This window comes from Oryctolagus cuniculus, chromosome 20, assembly GCF_964237555.1.
Source record: "Oryctolagus cuniculus chromosome 20, mOryCun1.1, whole genome shotgun sequence".
Classification (NCBI taxonomy): Eukaryota; Metazoa; Chordata; class Mammalia; order Lagomorpha; family Leporidae; genus Oryctolagus; species Oryctolagus cuniculus.
The window spans coordinates 21,525,779-21,550,768 of NC_091451.1; the positions used below are offsets into that span (position 1 = coordinate 21,525,779).

The 24,990-nt window shown below is 52.8% G+C and overlaps 1 protein-coding gene across 3 annotated transcripts; it reads left to right on the plus strand.

The window, feature by feature from the left end:
• Positions 1 to 3,526: 3,526 nt before the first annotated feature.
• Positions 3,527 to 24,522, plus strand: BATF (basic leucine zipper ATF-like transcription factor). 3 transcript variants are annotated; one of them, XM_002719638.5, is made up of 3 exons: positions 3,527 to 3,815; positions 5,784 to 5,888; positions 23,990 to 24,522. In XM_002719638.5, the coding sequence occupies exons 1-3, from the start codon at positions 3,753 to 3,755 to the stop codon at positions 24,197 to 24,199; spliced, it is 378 nt and encodes a 125-aa protein (XP_002719684.1). In that variant the 5' UTR covers positions 3,527 to 3,752; the 3' UTR covers positions 24,200 to 24,522. The 3 variants fall into 3 exon arrangements, with proteins under 3 accessions (XP_002719684.1, XP_017204981.1, XP_069921748.1); XM_017349492.3 differs by lacking the exon at positions 3,527 to 3,815 and adding an exon at positions 4,940 to 5,462; XM_070065647.1 differs by lacking the exons at positions 3,527 to 3,815; positions 5,784 to 5,888 and adding an exon at positions 21,058 to 21,307.
• The last annotated feature ends 468 nt before the right edge of the window (positions 24,523 to 24,990 follow it).

The window sequence follows — 24,990 nt, forward strand, 5'->3', positions numbered from 1 at the left end:
CTTCAAGTTAGGGTCTGGACTGGGTGCCCCGGAATCAAACAGTCATTCACTCAGTGGGACTTCCTGGTGCGTGTTCAAAGAGTTGAGGACTTCTGTGCCCCACCACACTTACAGTGGCCTGTTCCCCTCTTTCTATGTGTCTTGTTTGGATCTTGGATTTCTGTTAAATAAATGTTCACTTAAACTTATAGTATGTAGGGGCCAGCACTGTGACCTGAAGCGCAGGCATCCCATATGGGCACCGGTTCGAGTCCTGGCTGCTCCACTTCTCTGCTATGGCCTGGAAAAGGGGTGACCTGGAGGAAGCTCCTGGCTCCTGGCTCCTGGCTTCAGATCGGCCCAGCTCTGGCCATTGCGGCCAGTTGGGGAGTGAACCACTGTTTGGAAGACCTCTCTCTCTCTCTCTTTCTCTCTCTCTCTCTGCCTCTCCTCTCTCTCTGTGTAACTCTGACTTTCAAATAAATAAATAAATCTTTTAAAAAAAACTTCGCAATATGTAAATATGACATTCATTGTCCTAAATGAACTTTCAATATGCTAAAGGTGAGAGGCCCTGCAGGACAATAGGGACTCCCTCCCCCACTGATTCACTTGGACACTATCAGCAGGGTATCTACCAGGCACTGGGCAACACTGTGGGCAGGGGGGGCCCGGTCTTTGCTGCTTGCAGGGTCACTCCTCGCCACCATCATCACAAGCTCACTTGTCCACACCACCAACATTTTCCTGGGCTCATTGGATAATCCAGTGCTGTCATCCTAACTGCTTGGCCTGCTTCCACTGTGCTCCCCTGTACTGAGCTCTCAATGGTGTCCACGGAGATCCCATTAAAACCTAAGCCTGGTGCTCAATGGATGAATGAACGCATGAATTACTTATTAATCCATAAATGGAGTTGACATTCCAATGAGGGAAACAGGAAGAAACAAGTAAGTAAACTAATAAAATAGTGATGGGATGAACCGTGGCTGGGGCAGAGAGTGGGGTGAGGGTGGGATGGTGAATCCTCTGTCATCTTCCTACGGCTTCCAGAACCCAAACCACAGCCTGCGTGGTGGCCTCCGATGCCCTGCATGACCTCCTGCTCTACTGCACTGACTCCCTCTGCTGCCACCCTCCCTGCCCTGCCGTGCTGTGGGTGTGGTTTAGGCGCACCTCCTGCGTTGGAGGCTTGGTCCTGGCAGTGGTACCCAGGGATGGTGGAGCCTTTAGAAGATGGAGCCCAGGGCGGGCTCGCTGATCTCCCGGGGTGAGTCGTCTCCAGGGCCAGTTGTTGCCGAAGCCTGAGCCGGCGGTGGACCTTGTGCCTGAATCCTGTATTGGAGCGCTGGTTTGAGTCTTGGCTGTTCGGTGTCCAGGTGGAACTCCCTCTTAACGTGCACTGCGGGAAGCAGCAGAGATAGCCCAAGTACTCGGACCCCTGCCACCCACCGTCCCTGGAGAGAGACCAGGATGGCTTCCAGGCTCCGGCGTCAGCCTGGCCTAGCCCTGGCTGTTGCAGGCATTTGGGGAGTGAAGCAGCACGTGGAAGACCTTATCTACCCATTCTCTCTCTCTCTCTCTCTCTCTCAAAATAAATAAATAAATAAATAAATAAATAAAATAAATCCTAAACAAGTACATTTGTGAAAGCCTGACCCTGACCCCTGGCCCTGGCTTCCTGTTCTGAGATGTGACTCCTCCCACACACACTCCCACCATGATGTGATGCAGTCAAGCGGGCCCGCACCAGAGCCCAGCCAATGCGGACACCATGCCCTGAGCCTACAATCATGTGAGTTAAATAAACCTCTTTGCTCCCTCAGGGTAGCCTGCTCCAGACCCCCAGCACAGTAAGTAAGGCAAAGAAGCTAACACAGCGTCCCAGCCCCTCGCCACCCCCTGCCAGCCCTTGCTGATCCCCCTTTCAGAATGTTCTCCCCCTGGACATTTGCACCCTGTACCTACTCCCTGTCTTCCGCTCTCTGCTCAGAGGTCCCCCTTTCAGAGCGCTCTTCTTCCTCTCCACGTCACAGAAAGAGCAGCCTCTGACCCCTGGAGGTCCCTGTCCCTCCCTGGCTTTATTTTCATCCCTACACCTGCCACTCTTAGATGGATGACAGTAACTTCTTCGCTGTCTGCGTCCCTTGCAGAGGTAGAAATTCAAGGAGGGAAGGGATTGTGTTTGGCTCAGTTCATCCTTGGGCTGCTGTCGCCTCAGTGGGTGCCAAAGCGCCACAGGGGCCGCCTCCCTGTCACTCCCAAGATGAAGCAAGGCAAGGACTGGGCTGGGGCCATCCTGGGAATAAGGCAAGGCCTTTGAAACAAGCAGAAATGCCCAGGTGGGAGTCGGGTTGCTCACCTCCAGGTCCACAATTGCCCATGGCATGGCCGGCCGGACTCTGCCCATCACAGCCCCGGGGCAGCACCCTGATCCTCCGCGCTACCTGTTCCTTATGGTGACCTTGAGTGCTGGGCATGCACGTCTCACAGTCTTTTTTTTTTTTTAAAGTCAGAGCTACAGAGAGAGAGAGAGAGAGAGAGAGAGAGAGAGAGAGGTCTTCCATCTGATGGTTCACTCCCCAGTTGGCTGCAATGGCTGGAGCTGCGTCGATCCAAAACCAGGAGCCAGGAGCTTTCTCTAGGTCTCCCACATGGGTACAGGGGCCCAAGGACTTAGGCCATCTTCCACTGCTTCCCAGGCCACAGCATAGAGCCGGATCGGAAGTGGAGCAGCCAGGACTCGAACCAGCATCCATATGGGATGCCGGCGCTTCAGGCCAGGGCGTTAACCTGCTGTACCACAGCACCGGCCCATCTCACATCCTTGAACAGACAGCGAGGGCCCCAGAGCTCCAGTGGCTGCCCCAACGCTGCACACACACAGAGTCGCCCTGGGTCCCACTGTAGCACTTTTTGCACTGGTTTGTGCTTTTCTCCTGTCTGGGCTGTGACCGGCTGACCTTGAATCGTAAGGATTCAGTCTGGAGCTCCTGAAAGGCCGTCCCCTTCTTTCCTCTAGAGAGAGCAGGAGCCGAGAGGTACAGGTGGGGAACACACCCCTCCATTCCAGAACCTTCTCTGTGGTTTTCAGCCACTCGTGTTGGAGCTTCAGGAGGTGGGGGGACAATGGCCTTGGGCCGCCCTGTCCCCAGACCACCCCGAGGCAGGAGCGAGGAAAGCCTTCAAAACACGACTCAGGATGGGCATCTGTTTTCGGTTGAAAACCAGAAAGAAATCCCAGCTCCGAGGCTCTGCTTTGGTTGAAAAATCAAGTCGGGTGACAGTGGAAACTGTGTGCCACTGTTCTCCGCTCTCTGCCATGTTGACAGAGAGAGAGTGCTAATTCTGGCTGGGGTTTTTCCCTGCCCTGGCTGTTTTTCTCTTTTATCTTCATCAATTGAAGAGAGCCGCTCCGCCTCTCAACTGTCGGAAGGTATCTTGGGTTTGCTGTATTTTTTTTTCTTTCACATAATTCTGCGGGTCTTTTCCCAGAGATGTATTTTTTTCTCAAGTTCACTTCTAACTTGAAGTTTCCGCCCATGTGACTTCCAGCGTCAATCACCAGAAACCACAAGAGAGAGCGCGCGCCAGCCCCAAAGCGAGCGACATGTCCCAGTGGGGAGCAGTCCCTCCGCACCCCAGAGCAGGACGCACGCACGCAGGGGTCGGTGGCGGCACCCGTGGAGACCGGAGGGCTGGCGGAGGCCAGCTGGTGACGAGAGAGCCCGGAGGCGCGTGGGGCTGTGTGCGAGAGCCGGAAGAGTCCAGCCATGCCTCACAGCTCTGACAGTAGTGACTCCAGCTTCAGCCGCTCTCCTCCGCCTGGCAAGCAGGTAGCTGTCTTCTTCCTCTCTCTGCTGCCTTCTGCCTCTCCCCGGGGTGGGCCAGGGGAGCAGGCCCCCTGGCTGTGTGCGGGGAGCCGAGGGAGTGATGCGTGGCGTGAGCACTGAGAGTCTTAGACATGACCTTTGCAATTACACTCTGAGTCCAGGGGTGGGGGTTGGGGACCCTCCTTTTCCTGCGTGTTCTACCCAAGCCCCTTGAACTCTCTCCTTTCCCCGGGGTGGGGTGTGGGGGGGTTCCCACTGCCTCTGCCTCAGTGCGATTCCTGCCCCATGCAACTTTCTAAGAAGCCAAGAGGGGCATGGACTTCAAAAGGGTCTCTGCTCTCTAAGGCAGAGGCTCCCAGGGGCTGCCATGCCCAGCCTAAATCCTGCTACTGTTCCCAGGACAGCACCCTAGGGTGAGAAAGGAGGCCAGGGACAAGTGAATCCCCAAGACAGCAGGTTGGAAAGTTAGAGGGATGAGGACCCCAGGCACTGCCCCTGTTGCCGAACCTGCCACTAGCGAGGGATGCTGGGGCCACCACTAAAAAACTTGGGTCCCCTGTGGCCTCAGGACGGAGGGAGTTAACTAATGAAGGGGCGGCTCTGGGGGAACTGGGTGACTGGGGTACTTACACTGGGAGCACTGGGCGCCCAGCTTGTGATGCCCGGATCAGACTCTGTCCACGGGAGCATCTCCCCTAAATGTAAGCCCCCTGCCCCTCTCCCAGCTCCTGGGGCTTTCTCCACCACTGCACTCCTGGCATCGCTCCCTAGAAGAGATCCCCGCTCTTTCCTGCCTTCCCGAGACTCACTGTTTGCAAATCAGGGGGTTAAAGTCTTCTCCACATTCGTGGTGTAAAAACTGCACGCTTGGCACAGATATCCAGGCGAGCTTCCGAAATGCTGCAGGAATGAGCTCTACTCCGGCAGCGACCAGGTGGGACGGAGTTCCGCGGCAGCCCTGCAGAGGGCGACCCCTCTGGCCCTCGGCTTGAGATACTATCGGAGCGGCTCAGGCTGCCTGGAAGTCTGCACTGGCCCCTTCTTCGGAAGGAAATTACTCACGGCTTCCATGGTAACCCGGCTCCCCATCCCCCGTAGAGGAAGACCGCTTCCTCCCTATCTGCCCCAGTGCCCTGTTCCCGCAGCGGCCTCCACGTCCTGGACTCGCTGGGGCTTCACATGCCCGGTCCGGGTATCGGTGCCCCTGCAGCCTGAGGGATGCGAGCAGGCACAGGGCAGGAGTCTCCACACGGGGGGAGGCGGGAGCTGCCCTCTCTGGCCAAGCCTAGGAGGCAGCAGCCAATGGGATGCAATTAGAGGGCCTGCCAAGACCCCACGCCGTCCCCCTGAGCACCCATGCACTGCCCACCACAGCCATGGAGCCGCCACCCTTAAGTTCTCTTCTCAGCATCTCGTCTGGACCAAGCATTGTGCTCGTATTGGCTGAACTCAACGAAGTGCCGCGGGGAAACAGGAGACAGAGCAGGGCCAGGGCCCTCAGCTCAGAGGTGCAGCTGCAGGCTCCACGGAGTGCAAACAGTGGGTCCTGGGAAGGCAGGAAGAGACCTCCGTTTCCCCACGTGTAAGATGGAAACAACGCCATGGATGTCCCAGAACCGGGACTTCCTCCCAGAACGCGCTTGCACAGAGGTGGGCGCAGAGGAAGCGCTCAAAAAGTTAACAGCAAAAAGGTTCTGGGTGATGAAGCAGGAGAGTGGTGGCGCAGAGAGGTGATAAAACACGCTGCACCGTCCTCACTGTTTTTGCCAAGTGCGGTCCTAGGGAGGCCTTGTGGACAAAACAAGCCCTAGGGCCCCAAGGCTACCTGGGACAGGGGGAGAGCTCTCCTGGTAGAGCTGGGGAGGAGGGGGTGCAGATTTGGGGATGGAGTCGCATGAAGAGGTGGAGACCAGGGAGGGCGGATGGCTGGAGAGGAGCAGGCTTGCCTGATGCCCGCTGTCTGCCTCCCAGGACTCCTCCGATGATGTGAGAAAAGTTCAGAGAAGGGAGAAAAACCGCATCGCTGCCCAGAAGAGCCGGCAGCGGCAGACGCAGAAAGCCGACACCCTGCACTTGGTGAGCCCTCTGTTCTTGGTCTTGGCCTTCGCTCCCCGCACTCACCCCTCCCCCTAAGTGAGGACCTCAGCTTTGATTCTGCCTGAGTGAGGATGTGTCGGGGGGGGGGGGGCAAGTAGAGCGGGAGGCCGTGGGGTGAGGTTGGAGGGGGCAGTCTCTGAGGAGCATACAGGGGAGATTCTGTAGCAGGGAACGGGCCAGGAGGCTGTACAGTAGGGGAATGAGATTTTCTACCCCAAAAAGGGCTCTGCGGGCAGGTGAGTTGGCTGTGGGAAGCCCCCAGAGGCCACCTGCTTGGGGAGGGGTGGACGAGGGGGCGCTGTCCTTCATCAGCCATGGAGAACAGGGGCGTGGGGAGCTGTGGGGATCACACGCAACCCCGCCTCTTGGGAGCCACTCAGATGTCCCTGCCTTGGGGCCCCGGAGGGCCCCAGGTGCTGCACCTTGCTCCTCGTTTCTGGGCCTCGTTCAAGTTTTATTTGGAAACCTCTATCTTTCATGATATCCCATTGCTCTTATCTGAGCTGCTCACCATCCTGGCTGAGTTTCCTGACTCTGTTTCCTCCTTGCCTGCGCACCTCACCACCCTCCTGGCCTCGCTCGGCCCGGGGTCGGTTCTCATTCCACCAGCTCTCGGCACTGCTTTCCTTTTTCTTCCATCCGCTCATCTCGTGCTCTCGCAATCCTACCTCGAAGTCCTTCCTCCCGAAATACTCCCATGGCTCTCGACCCTAGCAATCGCTTTCAAGGGCGAAAAATATGATTGGCATCATAAGCGAACAGGCTTGGATTTAACAGGGTGAGTAGCACAGCCGTCAGCAGTTAGAACTGTTGTAACCTTCTCAAGGAAAGATGCGAGTGTTGGTGAAAACGTTCATGGCGAATGGAATTAAATGATGCGTGTATTTTGGTGCAAAATAGTTCTTTCATAATAAAAATTTCCATGAACTTTTGGAAGACCTCGCAGAAGGACTTTTGTGGGTGCAGGAGGATGGTGGAGGATGCTTCTTTGAGCTTTGAAAGGATGTAGGGAGCAGGCTGCACCGGCCTCTCTGATGAGGTCCTTGTGGCTCGGTTGAGATCTGCGCAGTATTTCCTCTATTGCACACTAACATAGTTGGCCGTTCACAAGTAGTTGCTGAATTGAAAAACAGAATGAACGATCAGCAAGTCTGTACTGATTGCGAACAACGGCTCAGGTGTTCCGGCGTTGGCAGCCCTGCTGTGCACGTGCTGTCTGGAAGTTCACGGGCGCCAGGAGCTCGCACGCACTGGCTCACCCTCTTAGGCTTGAACAGCTCTGACCTCTAATTTGGTCTTTATCAGAGTTTGGTTCTGATTCGATATTCCTGCAGGAAAGCCTACAAGTAAAGATGACAAGGGATACAGAGAATCGTCCTTTTCGAGCAAGTAGCCAACGTCCTGGGACTGGAGAGCTGTTAGAAGCTTTACACGTTTGTGATTTTGGTTTTCAGTGGGAGCTAAGCGCAGGCTGGCAGCTGTGGGTCAGGACAGGGTTTGAATCACGGCTCCGCTGCTGGCTGACCGTGGGTCTGAACTCGGAGATTCTTGGTCCCTTCTCAGTCTCTGGCCCCTTAGCTACAAGATGAAAAAAAAAAAAAGAGCTCAACACAGTGCCTGGCATACAGCACACACTGACAAAAATCAAGTATAATAGGGGTAGGAGAGTTTGGACATCCCTAATCGGAAAATGCAAGAATCTGAAATGCTGCTAAATCCAAAGCTTTTGGAGTGCTGACATGACACTGCAAGTGGAAAGTTCCACAGCTCACCTCATGTGATAGGTCTCGGTCAAAATGCAGGTGCACTAGAAATCTTGTGTGAAATTATCATTCAGGCTGTGTGCATAAAGTGTATATGAAACACAAACGAATTTCGCGTTCAGGCTTGGGTCTCATTACCAAGGTAGCTCATTATGCAAATATTCTAAAATCCCCCCCCCCCAAATCTGCATTCTGAAACACTTCTGATCCCAAGCATCTCACATTAGTAATACTCAATCTGTAATAATAACGGTCGTTGTAAGAAGCAGGATAAGTAATCACTATTAAGATAGTACAAGAACATACACACATACATCTACTTAATCATGGAAGCTTGGCGTTGAAAGATTTCTTAAAGACTAGAAATTTTAGAGGCACCTTGGCTGCCTGAGACCCCCCGCAAATAGTCCCCAGTGAATGCCTCCTGGGAGGCAGCAGATGATGGCCCACGTGCGTGGACCCCTGCTGTCTATGTGGGAGGCCGGATGGAGGTCTGGACTCCCAGCTCCAGCCTGAACCAGCCCTGGCCATTGCCAGCACTGGAAGAGTGAACCAGCAGATGGCAGATCTTCCTCTCGTCTGTCTGTCTGTCTCTCCTTCTCTCACTCTGTCTTTCAAGCAGATGAAAACGAGCAGCATTTTACAATGCATATAAAACTCTGAAACCATAAGGGAAAGATGATTACATTTATACATGAAAATTGAAAATGTCTGTCTGGCTCAAAAAACTTATATGCAAAATCAAAGGCAAATGGCAAATGGGGAAAAAATATCTGTCACACATGCGGTACAAAAAATAAAGCCATGGTTCCTTAACACATGAAAGCTCTTCTGACCAGGAAACTGACTAACAACACAAAAGAAAAATGAGAAATCACGAGTGGGCTGTGTGCAGAAGGAGAAAGGTGAACAGCAGAGAAACCCGTGAGAAGAGGCTAGACCTCGCTCGGTTAGGAAAATGCTAATGGAAGCAACAGATTGGCAAAGAGGAAAGGTGTCGCTAACGCACCTGTTTGCCGAGGCCAAGGAGCAGCAGGGGCCGGCAGCCGCTGTCAGGACAGGAGGAAGGCAGACAGGCCAGCCCCGTTAGAGGGCAGCTGGCTGCATCCACCCAGACTGTCAGCGCACGGAGCCTGCGACTCAGCAGTTTGACATCTGGGAGTTTACTCGCAAACGTGCACACAGACAATGACATCCTGACCGTGTAAAGACAACGGTTGCTTCGTTGTTTCTTGCGGCCCGGGCTGGAGACAGCTCAGCATCCTTCGGCAAGAGAGTGATTAAATAAGATGTGGTTCATGCAGTCAGGGGCATGCTGGGTAGCTATTACAGCAAGCCGCGGCATCTGAAGGAGTTACCGCTTAGAATTCTGTAATTCGAAGTGAAAAAAGGTTTGAAAATGGTACCTAGTTTGCTCCCACTTGTGTGTGTGGTTTTTTTTTTTTTTTTTTTTTTTTTTTTTTTTTTTTTTTTGGACAGGCAGAGTGGACAGTGAGAGAGAGAGAGAGAGACAGAGAGAAAGTTCTTCCTTTTCCGTTGGTTCACCACCCAAATGGCCGCCATGGCTGGCGCACTGCAAGCCAGGTGCTTCTCCTGGTCTCCCATGCAGGTGCAGGGCCCACGAACTTGGGCCATCCTCCACTGCACTCCTGGGCCACAGCAGAGAGCTGGACTTGAAGAGGGGCAACCAGGACAGAATCCGGTGCCCCAACTGGGACTAGAACCTGGGGTGCCGGCGCCGCAGGCAGAGGATTAGCCTAGTGAGCCATGGCGCCGACAACCCACTTGTGTTCTTAATAAGAGAAAGGTACTTCTATGTGCACAACTATATAAACTTGAAAATGTTCGAGTGCATTATCAAAATGTGATAATTATATTTGTTTCTGAAGTGTAGAACTAAAGAAACAAGAGGGAGGTGCTTTGCATTTTTATCTTTTTATTTAGCTTGGATTTAGATAGACAGACAGACAGACAGACCTTCGATATGCTGGTCACTCCCTAACTGGCACAACAGCCAGGGCAGGACCAGGGCGGGACCACAGCTGGGAACTCTGGGTTTCCACCTTGTGGGGTAGAGACCCATGTACCTGAGCCCTCACCTGCTGCCTCCCAGGATGCACATTAGCAGGTGCTCCGATACAGCACGTGAGCGCCCCGAGCAGTGTCTGCACTGCTGTGAACAGCCCACCCTCTGTGCTTTCCTTCTTATCAAATACCAAACCTGCACTGCCGAGCACCCTGCACTTGCATTAGATGTTTTCCCTCCTGATCTTGATGTCACCCACGGAGCAATCCTCCATCGTGACATTTGACGCCGGGAACATCCTCAGTACACGCCTGGTGCCTAGAGGAGAAGCAGCTGTCAGCTGGGATTTGGTGACCCTCCCAGCCATCAACAGAAGGAGCTCCCCGAAAGGGCAGCAAAGCGGTCCTCCCAGAGCAGCCGTCCTGGTGGACGGTGTGGGTCTCTGGTGCTGACCAGCAGCAGGAAGGACTTTGAGTCCACGGGCCAGGGTGAGCAGAAAGAGGGTCGGGGTCCAGAAACTTCATTCATGAGGAGACTCAAGGTTGGGGAGATGGTGGAGTGGGGCAGACAGCAGTGTTAGCTCGGAGCCGTGCTGAGCGTCCATGGTCGGGGAGCCAGTGAGGGTAACAGGGTCAAGTTTGAGGGCTGCAGGCTTAGGCACTCCCTTAGGTGGCAGCGGGCCAGGGGCTTGCTTGGGACCGGCTCCTGGAGGAGCCTCCCACCAGTTTAAGAAGAGAAAGGGCCTTATAGGTTCCAGGGTGTATGCTTAATGTCCTTTATGAAGCATAGATCATGCCTTAGGGGGAGTTTTGAGCTGGTGCGGTGAGAGATAAAGGATGTACAATGGGAGAAAAACCGGGTAATGGAAGGAAAGAAGCCCAGCAAAGGTCTGCCCCCCCAGGCCTCCTTACACCCGCACTGTTGCTCTGGGCGGCCAGGCAGGGCTGCGGAGGGGCAGTCCGCGGTCCGGCTTCACGCTGGGCTTCTCTCTCTTGGAGACCATGCCATGTTTATGGGCACAGGGAAGTCATAGATCAATAACAAATAAAAGGAACATTCTGGCTAGTTCCAGCCTAAGATGGGTCGATGTGGAGCCAGTGAGCCATCTTTGGAAAGGAGAAGCATCTCTGCCTCTCCATCGCTATGAATTTCTTTTTAAATGTGTGTTAATCGTACGCATGACTTTGCGCATATCCGTTAAGTGCTCTGCCTGCAGTATCTCATTTCACCCGCACAGAGATCTTACTGTACAACCCGTGGATTAGGTGGAGCAACTTGTTCGAAGTTGCAGAGCTTGTAACTACACCCATCTGATTCAGAACCCATCTTCCTAATCACTAAGCTATCTCGCCGCCTTCTCCACCACCCCCCCAACCTTTATCTTCCTTGAACTCCTTCCTCAATATGTTTTTCTGCTTTTTTAAGCAACATTTTCTAAAATATACGCTTTTCCCCAACCATTGTTAGGTCTGGCCAAGAAAGTGAAGGCATCTATAAAAATATGATTTGAAGTTTTTTTTTTTTTTTTTGAGAAGGTCTTGTAGCAATATTTAACATCTTACATGGGGATAACCCCGACATGGCAGTTCCACCTGCAGGCTTTGAAGGAAGAAGGATGCACACGATGCTCTAGGCATCGTTACCGTGAGCACTGAGCCCTTCCTCGGAGCTGTAATCCTTGGCTTGGCTAACAATAGGATTAAGTGCATTAGGATACTTTTATACAGTAGAACTGTACACTGGCACTTAAACTGACTGTTGTAGATCTGTATTTAGCAAAGTGGAAAGATGTCAGTGATGCAGGATTAAGGAGGAAAAACAAATTACAAAGAGTAGGCAGAAGCTAACCCCATTCCCGGAACAGGTTTAGGCTTTGGGCTTGGTGGCAGCTCAAAGGGATGTCTGAAAACAAATTCTCTAAAATTCTAATAGTAGTTATTTCTTGGTTGAGTTTGGCTACTTTATCTTATTCCTTGTACTTTTCTGTATTAGTTTACTGTGATGAATATGTGCCATTTAAAAATCAAAGTAGTCTCTAACTGTCTAAAACATTAGGTGATTTGCATTTGGGGACAAAAAGCATGCCAAGACAATTGATCACCCGAACCTGGTTCCACTGATGCTGGCTGGGCATGGCTGAGTCTGTGAGGCACACTTGAAGGGACAGCTCTGGACACGAGAAAGAATGTCTGTCTAGGGGAGGGTGATGGATGTAGTAGTGAAAGATCACCAGGATGTCCACGTGCAGACCAGAGTGCCTGGGTTCAAGTCCTGGCTCCACTTGTGATTCCAGCTTTCTGTTAAGGCACACTCCTGTGGGACAGCAGGTGAGGGCTGGAGTACTTGGATCCTTGCCACCCAGCTAGGAGACCTGGATGGGGCTCCAGGCTCCTGGTGTCAGCCTGGCTTGTTGCAGACATTTGGGGAGTGAACTAATGGATGGAAGATCTCTCTCTCTCTCTCTCTCTCTCTCTCTCTTTCTCTCTCTCTCTGCTCTCTGTATATGTGTGTGTGTGTCTGTGTCTCTGTCACTGTCCTTGTCTCTTTGTCTCTCTTCCTTTCAAATAAATAAAACAAATAAATAAATGTTAGTTTAATTTTTTTTTTAAAAAGTGCCTGTCTACAAGGGATTGCAGCTCCCAGGTCCCAGAGTGGCAGCTGCCCCTGGGCAGATGTCTTCACGAGGCTGGCTGGCTCAGTAGCTGCTAGATCCCTTCCTCTCGAGAAATGTGAGAAAGTCTGGCAGGGGAGCCCCTGCTCAGGCTGCACGACGTCCCCAGTCCTCTGTAGAAGCCAACCAGGCCCCTGCTTCCTGGAGTGAGCTGTCCATACCGAAATCCATCGTGGGGTGTCTGTACCGAAATCCATCGTGGGGTGTCTGTACCGAAATCCATCGTGGGGTGTCTGTACTGAAATCCATCGTGGGGTGTCCGTACCGAAATCCATCGTGGGGTGTCCATACAGAAATCCATCGTGGCTTGTTGAGGGACTGGCAATAATTATGGTCTTACTACCTTGTTTGTAGAATTACAGAATTCAAAGTGAATCCAGAGGGAGTGGGCATTTAGCGAATGGTTAAGATGCCCACGTTCTACATAGTACGTGAGATTCATCCCCCGCTCTGCCTCCTGGCTCCAGATTCCTGCTAATGCAGACCCTGGGTAATTGGGTTCCTGCCACCCATGTGGGAGACCTGGATTAAGTTCCCAGTTCCCGGCTTCTGCCTGGTTTTGTCCCAGCCATCGCAGACATTCAGGGAGTAAGCCAGCAGATGGCAGTTCTCTTGCAGTCTCTGTCTTTCTGTCTCTGTCTCTCTCTCTCTGTGTCTCTATGTTTCTCTTTCTCTCTCTCTGCGTCTCATATAAATATTATTAAAAAATAATAAAGGACACTCAGACATATGCTAGACCAGCCTGCCTCGTTAACAATAGGGATCTAGCGTCTTTCTTGAGGACGCTCAAGCACCCAAACCTCTCGCCTTCCCACCAGGCTGCTTTTTTGTGCCGTTTTGTTCCACACAGCTTTGCTCTGCAGGTGGTGTGGTTCACACGTGGGGCGCTTCAAAACAGAATAAAAGATAGATTGATTCTGAAATCCATGCGTACACGGGACCATCACGAAATTTCATGGGACATTCCTATCATGAAAAAACTATGCAAGGATTTCAAAAACCTTTTGGATCCAAATTCTGTTTTGTTTTTTTTTTTTTTTTCCATACACTTTTTGAACTACCTTGTATGTCCTTTTGCAAAGCGTAAGTCAAGAAGGAGGCCATGAGCCGGAATGCTTGACCAGGCCAGACCCTTGTCAGCTACAAAGCTCTGGCATACAGCAAGAGACCAAGAGAGAGAGAGGGCGTTGAAATCCAAGCGCTCCTTTATGTAAAAGAGGCTTGTATGTCGCATTGCAAAACTAAAGGGACACATTGGGGAAATGCTTGCATCAGGTGAAGTAAGCGACCATTGACTATCAAGGAGAGCACATCCTTGAAAAGAAAAACACCCAGACTCCAGGAGATAAGTGGGCAGAGGCTATGAACAGAAACTTACGCAACACTTTTCCTACCAACACGAGAATAACCTAATTTTCTATTCTGATTAGGAACACGATACATGCTAAGGCAGGGTTTCTGAACCTCGGCACCACTGACGTCTTGCGTTTGATCGTTCTTTGTTGTCGGGGGAAGGGTTGCTCTGTGCAGCATAAAATATAAACTCTACCCACAGACACCAACAGGACACCCCACCACCGCCACCATGGACACGCCAAGTTGTGGCAAACAGTAGCATTTCCACAACTTGCCCAGTGTTCCCTGCAGAGCAAAGCTAAGGAGACACATGTAGAACTTGTTCTTCCTTAGTAATTGATGACCATGACATTAAAGCGAAAGGAAGAAACCTTCATAAGTCAGCTGGCAAAAATAAACGATTTAAAATTAGGACAGCTAAGTGCAGTGCCAGGGAAGTTGAGACAAAAGTGACGCGTGCACTCAGGGCTGATGCCATTATGTATCTCACACGGCCTTCTTCTGTTGTTGTTGTTTAACGATTTTATTTATTTTCATTTTATTTGGGAGACACAGAGAGAGATTTCCATCTGCTGGTTGACTCCCCAGACGTAGGCAACAGATGGGGCTGGGTTGGACTGGAGAGAGGAACCTGGAACTCAGTCCGGGTCTCCCATGTGGGTGGCAGGGACCCAAGGACTTGAGTCGTCACCTGCTGCCTCCCAGGCTGTGCATCAGCAGGAAGCTGGAACTGGAAGCAGAGCCGGGCCGGGAACTAGGTCTTCATATGGGATGCAGGCTTTTCAAGCAGTGTCTTAACAGCTGCGCCAATACCCAGCCCAGGGATATTATTTTTTTCCCCAAAGAAATCTTCTATTTAAGGAGTACAAATTATTGAAGTATAACTTTAGGAATATAGTGACTCTTCCCACTACACCCGCCCTCCCACCCCCATTTTCACCCTCCCCCCCATTCGCAGTCACATCCTCCATCAAGATTCATTTTCAATTAACCTTATACACAGAAGGCCAACTCTATAGTAAGTACAGATTAGAACAATTCGCACACACACATACAAACTGTTTGCGAACAGGTTTTACAGTTAACTCTCATAATACAGCTCAGTGAGGACAGAGGTCCTGCATGGGGAGTTAGTGCACAGTGACTCCTGTTGTTGACTTAACAATTAATACACTGATGAATGACGTCAGTGACCACCCGAGGCTCTTGACATGAGCTGCCAAGGCTCACACAACCTCGTTACAGCTGTGCTTGCCACAGACTGGAAGACTGACTGTGCCCTCGGCTGCATTAGTCTGTCTGCAAGGAATTACCCTGGATGGCAGCTGAGCAAAGACAAACCCCAGGAGACATCGAGCTGTTCATTCCAGCGTTCTTGACGATATCCAGCCCTAGAAGACCTTGTTAAGTAAATTGCGGATCGTTGATTTGATGAGGTACTGGTGGGTGTGACAAAGTTGACACAGGAAGCAAAATACAAATTGTACGTGTGTTCTTGTTGAGGTTTGTCAAAATAGCTTTGCACGTTTGTTTATTTTTAAATCTGTACAAATGAGAATGGGTGTTAGCCGACAAGGATCATGGGCATTTAAAATATGGTTAATACAGTTATACTGTATTTTTAAAATTTAAAACAAGATGGAGATGATTAGACAGAAGGGTGAGAAAATTGAGAACACAAAGAGGACACGATCGAGGCAGAATTTAGGGGTCAGGGTTTGCTAGAACTTTCCATTTATTCTCGTATTGGGAACACTGGGGAGTGATGGAGTGCACTGGAAAACTGTCACACCAGGACCACACCAATGTGCACTGGGACAAGTGTGACTATCCAGTCACCCCTGACTCAGGGGACCCAAGGGAAGGGACCCGGGACTCGTCTGAGAGCTCCAGCGAAGGGATGAAGCCCAGAGCTTCATCCAGAAGGGATGGGGGGCCTGGATTCCCAGCCCCCAGAGCAATTTCCTGCACGAGAAAATGCCTGATCAGTCACGGGCACAGAATCACACGCGCAAAGGCCGCATTCCCAGTCCTGGAGCCCGCGCCATCACAGGAGAGACCCCCTCAACCGGTGCCGCCCGGCCTCCTCCAGGCCAGGGGCGGTTTGCTGGAGGCACTGGGAAAACAGCAGTTTTCTGATTCCTTGGCCCTTTCATTCAGTTGGAAGCCGTAGCGGAAAGTGAATAGGTAAATGAAACAGTGCACCGTTGAGAGTGACCAAGGGATGAGCAGGGGGCAGTGACCGGGACGGCGTCCCCAGGGCCCCAGCCTTGGGGGCAAACGTGATTACAGAGGAGACAGGGTCAGGTGGGAAGATGCCTGGTGGGGCCGGAGGCAGTGAGGAGGAGGTGTGCTACAGGGAGCAAGAGCCAAGCTGAGACAGGGACGGGAACCAATTCAAATTCCAGCCTGGAGATTTATCTGAACCTGAATTTTGATTACAAAATGGGAAGCCACAGCACCCCCTGGGGACTGTCGATGGCAAAGGTGGGACAGTGCAGTACTGTGAGTTTCTTTAGTTTTACCTAGGGGAGGGTGTTACAGTGGTTCATTTACTGAATGCCCAGGCAGGCTCTTTCCCATACATCAGTCAGATGTCTTGGCTGTGTGTGAAAGCTTGGAGAACACCAGCCATTCCCCTAGCCTGACTCTTCACAGCTGCCCGTCTCTTGCACTGGTGTGGACGGGGAAGGTCAAGTCCGAGCTGGGGAAATTACGTGCAGAGTTCTTCTGAAAGTGCTGTCCTTCGGCGACTCCCACACCATAGCTACAGTTTAGGGAACAAAAGTGTTGCTAAGCAGGGATCTGACCTTGCGCTTTTGAAAAGTGAATCTCTCCGACTCATGTGAAACCGCCCCAGAGTAGCAAAGTAGAAGCCGCTGAAGAACTTGAACTTTGAGTTAAACCCCCCTTTGGAAGTCTCTTGGACATCACAAATCTACTTGGTAGACTGTTTCTTCAGATTCTGGCCAGTTCTTTTCTTTTCTTTTCTTTTCTTTTCTTTTCTTTTCTTTTCTTTTCTTTTTTCTTTCTTTCTTTTTTTTTTTTCTTTGACAGGCAGAGTGGACAGTGAGAGAGAGAGAGACAGAGAGAAAGATCTTCCTTTGCCGTTGGTTCATGCCCCAGTGGCCGCTGCGGCTGGTGCGCTGTGGCCAGTGCATTGCGCTGATCTGAAGCCAGGAGCCAGGTGCCTCTCCTGGTCTCCCATGTGGGTTCAGGGCCCAAGCACTTGGACCATCCTCCACTGCCTTCCCAGGCCACAGCAGAGAGCTGGCCGGGAAAAGGGGCCACCGGGACAGAATCCGGCGCCCAGACCCGGACTAGAACCCGGTGTGCCGGCACCACAGACGGAGGATTAGCTTATTGAGCGCCTGCCATATTTCGGCTAGTTCTTAACAGATTCCACACTGTCAGGCAAGCAGTGTGAGTTTACTGAACACTTACTATGTCGGACAAAACAGTGCAGACAATAACAGCCCCTGCCCTCATAAAGATCAACATCTTGGGGTAACTAATCTGATAAAGTTAGAATCAATGAGATTTCAATCGCTCTGCTACTTCTTGCCTTCCCATCATAAGAGAGAACTGGACCAGGCTGCTTGAAATTGTTTTTGGCAAATTTAATAGCAGTCACGTAATAAAGTTAAAGAGCTTGTTACTTTTAGAAAAAAATTTTAACTGGGAAATGTTTCCCGGACACTTTACAATTTCTTTATGTTTCTTATACTATACATTATAAAACACATTAAATAATATAAACACGCAAAATGCATCTAATACAATTAAATGCTATATATTTATATTGTATGGAAGAAGAATCCACTATGAACACAATTCCCAACTTGGTTGCCCATTAAGCCCCGCTGGGAAATATTTTTAAAACCTTGATGCCTGTGACACACCCCAGAACAAGGATACAGGAATCTCTGGGGGGTGAAGTCCAGGGATTGCGGCTGCTTAAAACTCTCCAGGTGGCTGTAGTAGGCAGCCAGGGTTGAGAACCAGGAGCAGTGAGTGGGTTTGAAACCCAGCAGACTCATGGAGCAGAAGGCAGGCAGTGAGTCTGGAGCGATTCTGTGGGTCCATCCCCAAACGCTCTGTCCCAGCTCCCCGGCGACTTAAAACAAAGCAGTTCGTTGTGATGGCAATTATCGGTCGTTTGGTTGTTGGTCGCTTGCTTTTCAGAATTGGGCTTGCCAGTGGCGACCTTTCGAACCTGGGGTGCCGGTCGGGATTGCATGCCGCTACAGTAACGGACAAGCCATGACTTGGAGGTGCCACCAAGTCATGGTTTAGTTCTCTTGCAAAGCAAGAAGTGCAGAAGAGCACGGAGCAGGGCTGGAACCCCCAGCTGCCGTCTGCACACCATCCTCAGGGTGTGGCTTCCTCCATCCTCAAGGCTGCAAGACGGCTGCTGAAGCTCCAGGCGCCCATCTCCGCTGAGGCAGGGTGGCCTAGCTGCAGGGGAAGCTGGGTTACTTACTGATTCTCCGGGCTCTGTAGATGGGGGCAAGGGAGAAGGACTTTGGGGTGATTGCCAAGTGAGCCTACTCGGAGTCACTGAAAGCCAAGGAACAGGTGTCAGCCTAAACATCCATCGATGACAAAGGCACTTCTGGCCCTAAAGGCACAAAAGTGAAGACCCCTCCAGAATCAGACACGCGCCTCAATTGGTGCAAAGACAGTCGGTGCACGTCTGATTCTGGGGTTGGTGATTTCTCTTCTTCCCTCCCAGACAGAGGCCAGGGCTAATTTCCTTAAGGAATGGTGGCAGCTGTAGGCACGGATCTCCCCCCTGCTTGAACAGTGTCCTACCTCTCAGTCCTAAGCCTTCTCCAGGGATGGTGGGCACCGCCTCCGGCCTACATTTGCTGTTTAGGGAATGACAACGGAGAGACACTGAAGGGCCGGGCACGGGGCACACGCATCAGAGCGCACGCTCTTGTTGCAGTGTGAAAGGGGAGCTCCCTGTGACGACTGCACGTTCTGTCAGGCAGGAAAGACACAGGGATTGTTCTCAGCCTTCTGGAATCTGGGATGAGACAATGCAAGGAGAAGGTCCAGGCACTAACCCAGGGCTGGCAGGGGGAGGCCTGAGCCCTGCTCTGCATGCTTGGAGAGTCCCTGCAGAGCCTTGGGCCCGAGCCCTGCCAGCAAATGCCCGCCTGGCCTTGGTCTTGTCCCAGTTGGCTCCCCGGGGTAAGGGAACCGCCTGGGGATTCCCCGTCGTTCAGGAGCTCTTTAAGTGCCCCCCCTCAGCCCCTCCAGCAGGGGATTTCCCAGAATCCTCCCTGTGCCCCGGCCACTCCCACGCTGCTCATGGCTTGGATAAAGGTGGCACCAGGTGACCCCACAGGTGAGGCTGGACTGTGAACACAGGACTGGCATTTGCATGAGACGGGGAAAGATGGAAGATGACACTGGGAAGCCAATAGGGCAGGAGATCATTGTCAAACGCCGTCAGGACGAAAGGGGCTTCCAAGGCCACGTGGCAGGGAAGGCCCAGGCTCTGAAGCCAGCCCGCCCCACCCCAGCCCTGGTGCCACTTGCACATGTACCCTCCACACCTCCCGGCTTCCTTCTGTGTATGGGGGGATAATGCTACCCAGCCACACGGTCGCTGCCACGATTAAACTAGAGAGCAACCCTAAAGTACTTCAAAGAGTGATTGCCACCTTGGTAGTATCCGCTGTGCATTAGTTATTTGGAAGTCAAGCTGGGACAACACTTTCAAAAATTTGGTTTCTACTAATCTTTCTCATATAAACTGAGTCTGCACCCCCTCTGCTCCCCTCTCCACACCCTCCCAAAAAGAGGGGGTCGGAGGCGCTACTTTGTAACCTCAGGGCAGTCAGTTCGGAATCTGAATTACCGGGGATTTTCTGATGCTGTGGTTTTCAATATTAGCTGCACATTAGATCTCCTGGGAAGACTTGAACAACCCAATGCCAGGCTCTAGCCCAGAGCTATTAAATCTGAATCAAGCCCGAGTAGTTGTCAAAGGCCACCCCCACCCCCCGGGGGTGGGGATCCCAGTGTGTGGCTAAGCTGGCACATCAGTGTTCTGGTCCAGTCTTCCTGTTTTCAAGGCGGGCGGGAAAGTGGGTCACCAAGGGTTACCTAGCCAGGACGAGGACCCAGCACTGAGGCAGGGGGTCCGGTGTCCAGGACCTGGCTCTGGTTCAGCCCTGGGATGGCCTCCTCCGGAGCAGCCTGGCAGGTGACTCCCTCCCCGTGCGGTGCAGGGGGCAGACCGCCAGGGTGGCTGACTCAGCGTCCTGGGGTTGAGACCACCAAAATCAAGACCCAGCTTTCTCTTGGGAGACTGTTGGGTGACAGAGGACGTCTTAGGGCTCCCTGGAGACCTTTGTCTTCCTGTCTGGAGCCTCCCAGGAGAAGTCGGCGCTGGGGGTGTTGACGGAAGGACCACGTGGCTCAAGTCTCGCTCTTCTCTTCCTCGGTTGTGGGTCTTTGGATCAATGCTGCAGTTTCTGCATTTCTAGAAAACCAGTGTCTCGAGGCAGATGGTGAAGCACTTTCTCCTAGCAGCTGCTGCCAGGAGCCTGAGGTCCTTTCTAGGGGTAGGTGGAGTAGGTCTGTCCTGGGGTCTCAGTTGGCCTCCTCTGTAGAGTGGGAATAATATAACATCTCAAAGCGTGATTGTGAAAAGCCTCGGAGACCTAAATGAGTTCCAAAAAGCAAATGTGTGCACTGTTTCACGTGGACACTCGGTGCAAGCTCACCCCTCACCCCCCCCCCCCCCCCGCCCCGAGATATCCTTCTCAGCTCCAGGTTCCCAGTCCCTGGGGGGATGCTGGGGATGAGACGGTTTTGCCTCTGGTAAACAGCCGCTCCCCCCACCCCCGCCACTTTTGCTGTGGTCCCTTCCGCAAGACCACCCCAGGGAGGGCTACATTGGCCTAAGCAACAGCAGGCGGGAGCTAGAAGGATGAGGCCCAAGCTCAGCCACTTCCTCCTGCACGGGGAGTCAACTCCTTTCTCTTGCGAGCGCAGGCTGCCTGCACACCGCCTGACCCCGACCCGGGACAGCCGCGCGGCTTTCTCTGGGGGCCCCCCTGGCAGGAAGCAGGGTTTCTTCCCAGGGTCAAGGCAAGTTCTTGTCGACTTGTCAGCGGCAGCAGCAGGCGGCGGTTCTGCACAACTTCTAGAGCTCTGGGATTTGCAAGGCAGGGAGCAGCGAGGCAGACAAGGTCAGAGAGCTCTGCGGGCGGCGCGCTCAGCAAGGAAGGAGCCGCTGTCACTTCCCGAAAGCTGGGCCTGCCTCTAAGGCGGGGAGCAGGTCAGAGCGGCCTACCCCGGCCCCTCCCTTCTGGCTCGGGGTTTGCCCAGGCTCTTCGGAGCACAGAATTTACAGTAAATGGTGTCACCAGTGGAAACTCTCAGAGGGGGCGAGAAGAAGGGCTCAAGGAAGGAAGGGGCCAGGACTCCTGGCCCCCAGTTCCCGTGCTACCCACACCGCCCCGTCTCATCATGGAGCTTTATCTTACCTTTCGGTAAAGGGGCGGGGCGGGGTGGGGAATGCCCTCACCCTGGGACATGCCAGGAAGCAAGCACAAGCAAGGTGAGCGTGCCGGCCACAGCCTGCAGGGGCAGTGGCTGGGCCGAGGTACCACCCCGCCACCGCCAGCCCCCTTTTTGCGATGGGCGTCCCTTTTAATTCCAGCTCAGAACCATCCTCAGGAAAGGCCAGGCTGAGGCTGAGCACGCTCTGGTCCGGTCCGTGTCAGAACTTCTGCACCACTTTACAAAGCACTCCCTTCCCAGAGTGTAGGGGTTGGGATGACTGGCAGTGGAACTGACCAATCCTATCCAGCTCTCATTAGCCTACAGCTCAGGTTCCTGATAGGTGATTTAGGGCAAAGTTGATTTGTTTATTTTGAGAAGCAGATACACAGGAGACGTGAGAGAGGAAGAGAGAGAGAGAGAGAGAGAGAGAGAGATGGAATGGATGGAATGGGATGGGATGGAATTCAGTATTCAGCTATGGGCTGTAGATATCTTAACCAGTATCTTAGCTGCTGGACCAAACGCCCTTAGGCCCGGCTTTAAATGTCAAATGTCAAGTTATCTGGAATCTACCCACCACCCACCCTATTTTTTAGTCAACTTCTTTGTACCAGCAACTGATGTCATCAGTTAGTCAACAAACATTTGAGATAAATAGGCAGTAAGTGGCTTGAATAACTAAAGGAAATTTAATACTGTAGTTAACCAGTGTTTTCAAAATTGCTCAAAGATTTGAAATGACCAGGGCACTTGTTAAAAACTCGGATTTCCAAATCGCCCCAAACCCTGAGCCCACCAAGTTCAAATCTCTAGATTTTAGGAAGGACTTGTGAATATTTTTAAGCAAGCAACTTTATTCATTCTGATGAAATGGCACGTTTTAAAAATGCAGATCTGAACCATGTAAAACCAGACTTGGTCTCCAAGGACCAGCTGGGTTTTGGAATTGACAAGCAATTTATTTGCACCTCCAGTGCTCTTTCCCCTTCCTCTGTGGGCATCAATTGTCAGCAGAGAAGGTCTACTTGAGCCAGGATACGTGACCCTTACGGTCGTGACCTTACGGTTGCAGTTCCCCTGGGCTCCCTAAAGGTGCCTCTGTTTCCCAGTAACTGCTCATCACACAGTGTAACTGACTGACCGGGAGCCAGCACTGCCTCCCTCAGTTTTCCTGTTGGGAACACACCTGTTGTCTCCCAAGCAACAAAGGAAAAGGTTGCACACAGGCTTGGGACACACCCAGAGTACGGGAGTGCCCCCTTAGCCGCCATTTTTTTTCTGTGGTTTCAGTTACCCGCGGTCCGAAAATATTCAATGGAAAATTCAGAAAATAAACAGTTCACAAGTTTTCTTTTTTCCCTTTTGACAGGCAGAGTGGACAGTGAGAGAGAGAGACACAGAGAGAAAGGTCTTCCTTTTCCGTTGGTTCACCCCCAGTGGCCGCTAACTGCCGGTGCACCGCGCTGATCCAATGGCAAGAGCCAGGTGCTTCTCCTGGTCTCCCATGGGGTGCAGAGCCCAAGCACTTGGGCCATCCTCCACTGCACTCCCTGGCCACAGCAGAGAGCTGGCCTGGAAGAGGAGCAGCCGGGACAGAATCCGGCACCCTGACCGGGACTAGAACCCGGTGTGCCGGCGCCACAGGCGGAGGATTAGCCTATTGAGCCGCGTCACCGGCAAAAGTTTTCAATAACTTCTATTGCAGTGTATTGTTACAGTTGTTTTGTTTTATTACCAGTGATTGTTATTCATTTTCTACTTGTCTGATTTGTAAATTAAGCTTATCGTAGACATGTATAGGAAATAAATGACAGGGGATTCATTGGGGTTGGTAGTAACCAAGATTTCAGACATCTTCAGAATGTTCTGGAACAAATCATCCAAGAATAAGGAGGGGGGGTGGCTTGGCTGGGCAGAAGGTCATGGCAAACACTGACCCTGGAATATTTAGGAAGACTTGGGCCAAGGAGACAATTAACCTTGTAATGCTGAGGGCCAACACTGGGGGCGCTCGGAGGACGCCTTCCAGGGGCTCAGGCACTGGCCTGCTGCTGGGCTCCCCCGCGGCCAACGCTCACCTGCAGACGCGCCCACAGAGACCCTGGTGCGCGCGCGCGCGCACACACACACACACACACAAACGAGCACATCCGCGCAGGCGCCTCCGTGCTGACTCGCACACGCAAGTGCTTTGTTTTGTCCCGATGGCGGCTCACGCGGACTCCCGGCCGGCAGGGCTCCGGGGACTTGACGCGGTGGTCAGGTCGCTGAGCTGCAGAGCAGGCCTGACGCCTGCCTCTTTGCACAGCCCGCTTGCTCTGGTGCCTTTCTGCCTCACGGGCAGCAGCACGAGGTCCGCACCAAAAGCCAAGCCGTGCACTTGGACTTGGGGAACCTCTTTCTTGAAAAGCGAGCCAGCCTCGGCTGTTGGTGACCACAACCAAAAAACAGACTAAGACAGGTGGAACACACATGAAACAGCTGTTTTCAGAGGTCAGAGCCAGATAAATACCAGCAGCCTCATAGGGTTCAACCTCATAACCAGGTCTGGGCATGCGCACACATGCGTGGGCGTCCTGAAACCTACCCACGCACACACGTGCGGGAAAATTCTCCCATGTACTTCTCCACGGCTATGCCAGCAGTACGCCCGTCCCAGTCTCCTGCAGCCCTCCGTGTCCCACGGCCTCGCTGCCTGCCTGACACTCACACCCACGTGCATCTGTCGCCTTTGCAGGAGAGCGAGGACCTGGAGAAACAGAACGCGGCTCTACGCAAGGAGATCAAACAGCTCACGGAGGAGATGAAGTACTTCACGTCGGTGCTGAGCAGTCACGAGCCCCTGTGCTCCGTGCTGGCCACCAGCGCGCCCTCGCCCCCCGAGGTGGTGTACAGTGCCCACGCCTTCCACCAGCCTCACGTCAGCTCCCCGCGCTTCCAGCCCTGAGCGTCGGCACCAGGAGCCAGCACAGCCCCGTCCCCCACTGGCCCGCCAGGCCTGGAAGGGCACACAGACTGTGGCCTCGCTGCCTTGCCCCTCCCAGCACTCCCTGCACCTGGAGAGCCGGAGGCAAGGACGGAACAGAAGAGGGCTGTGGCGGCCCGAGGGGCACGAGGCCTCCCAGCCTTGGGGCAGCTGTCAGCTTGGGCTGGACCGTGGAGGTGGGAGGCCGAGCCCGAGGAGAATGGAGCTTGCAGCCCAAATCCCACGGCACAGAGGGAGGAGGGCTGGGCAGGGTGGTTTTTCTAAATAAACGTCTGAAAAGAAGCAAGCCTGGCAGGACCGTGTCCCTCTTAGCTTGTCCCTTGAAATTCACTGGGGGTGAACTCACTGGGGGTGGTCTTGACCTCAAGCACCCCCCAAAAGCTGGGGAGCCTCTGCCAGCAGCGCTTCTGTTTGGGGTTTGTTGATCAGCTTGGGATCCTGATTTTTTTTTTTTCCCAAAGCATCTTCCATCTGTTTCTAGGCATCTTTTGAAATCTTCTTGCCCCAGTCCCCTCAACATGATCCCTCCCCGCTCTGTTCCTCCCTGCCTCCTGTGCTCCCTCCTTTGGCCCTCCATCCGGGCAGAAGGACCCCTGCAGGATGTCACCCAGAGAGATGGAGGCCAGGTGGGTCCTGTCGCCTCCTGCTCGCAGATGCACCCGCACCGCCAAGTCTCAAGGATGCCCCAGGCTCCCCACCAGCTGCATTTTTAAATGTACTGATTTACTTAAAAGGCAGAGAGAGAGAGAGAG

What these genes read in the sequence shown, in the direction of transcription:
- BATF (XM_070065647.1), top strand. Translation starts at nt 21,104, where the DNA reads ATGGTGTCACCAGTGGAAACTCTCAGAGGGGGCGAGAAGAAGGGCTCA. An exon ending in AGGAAGCAAGCACAAGCAAG is followed by an intron (nt 21,308 to 23,989) that starts GTGAGCGTGCCG and finishes TCGCCTTTGCAG; the next exon opens with GAGAGCGAGGACCTGGAGAA.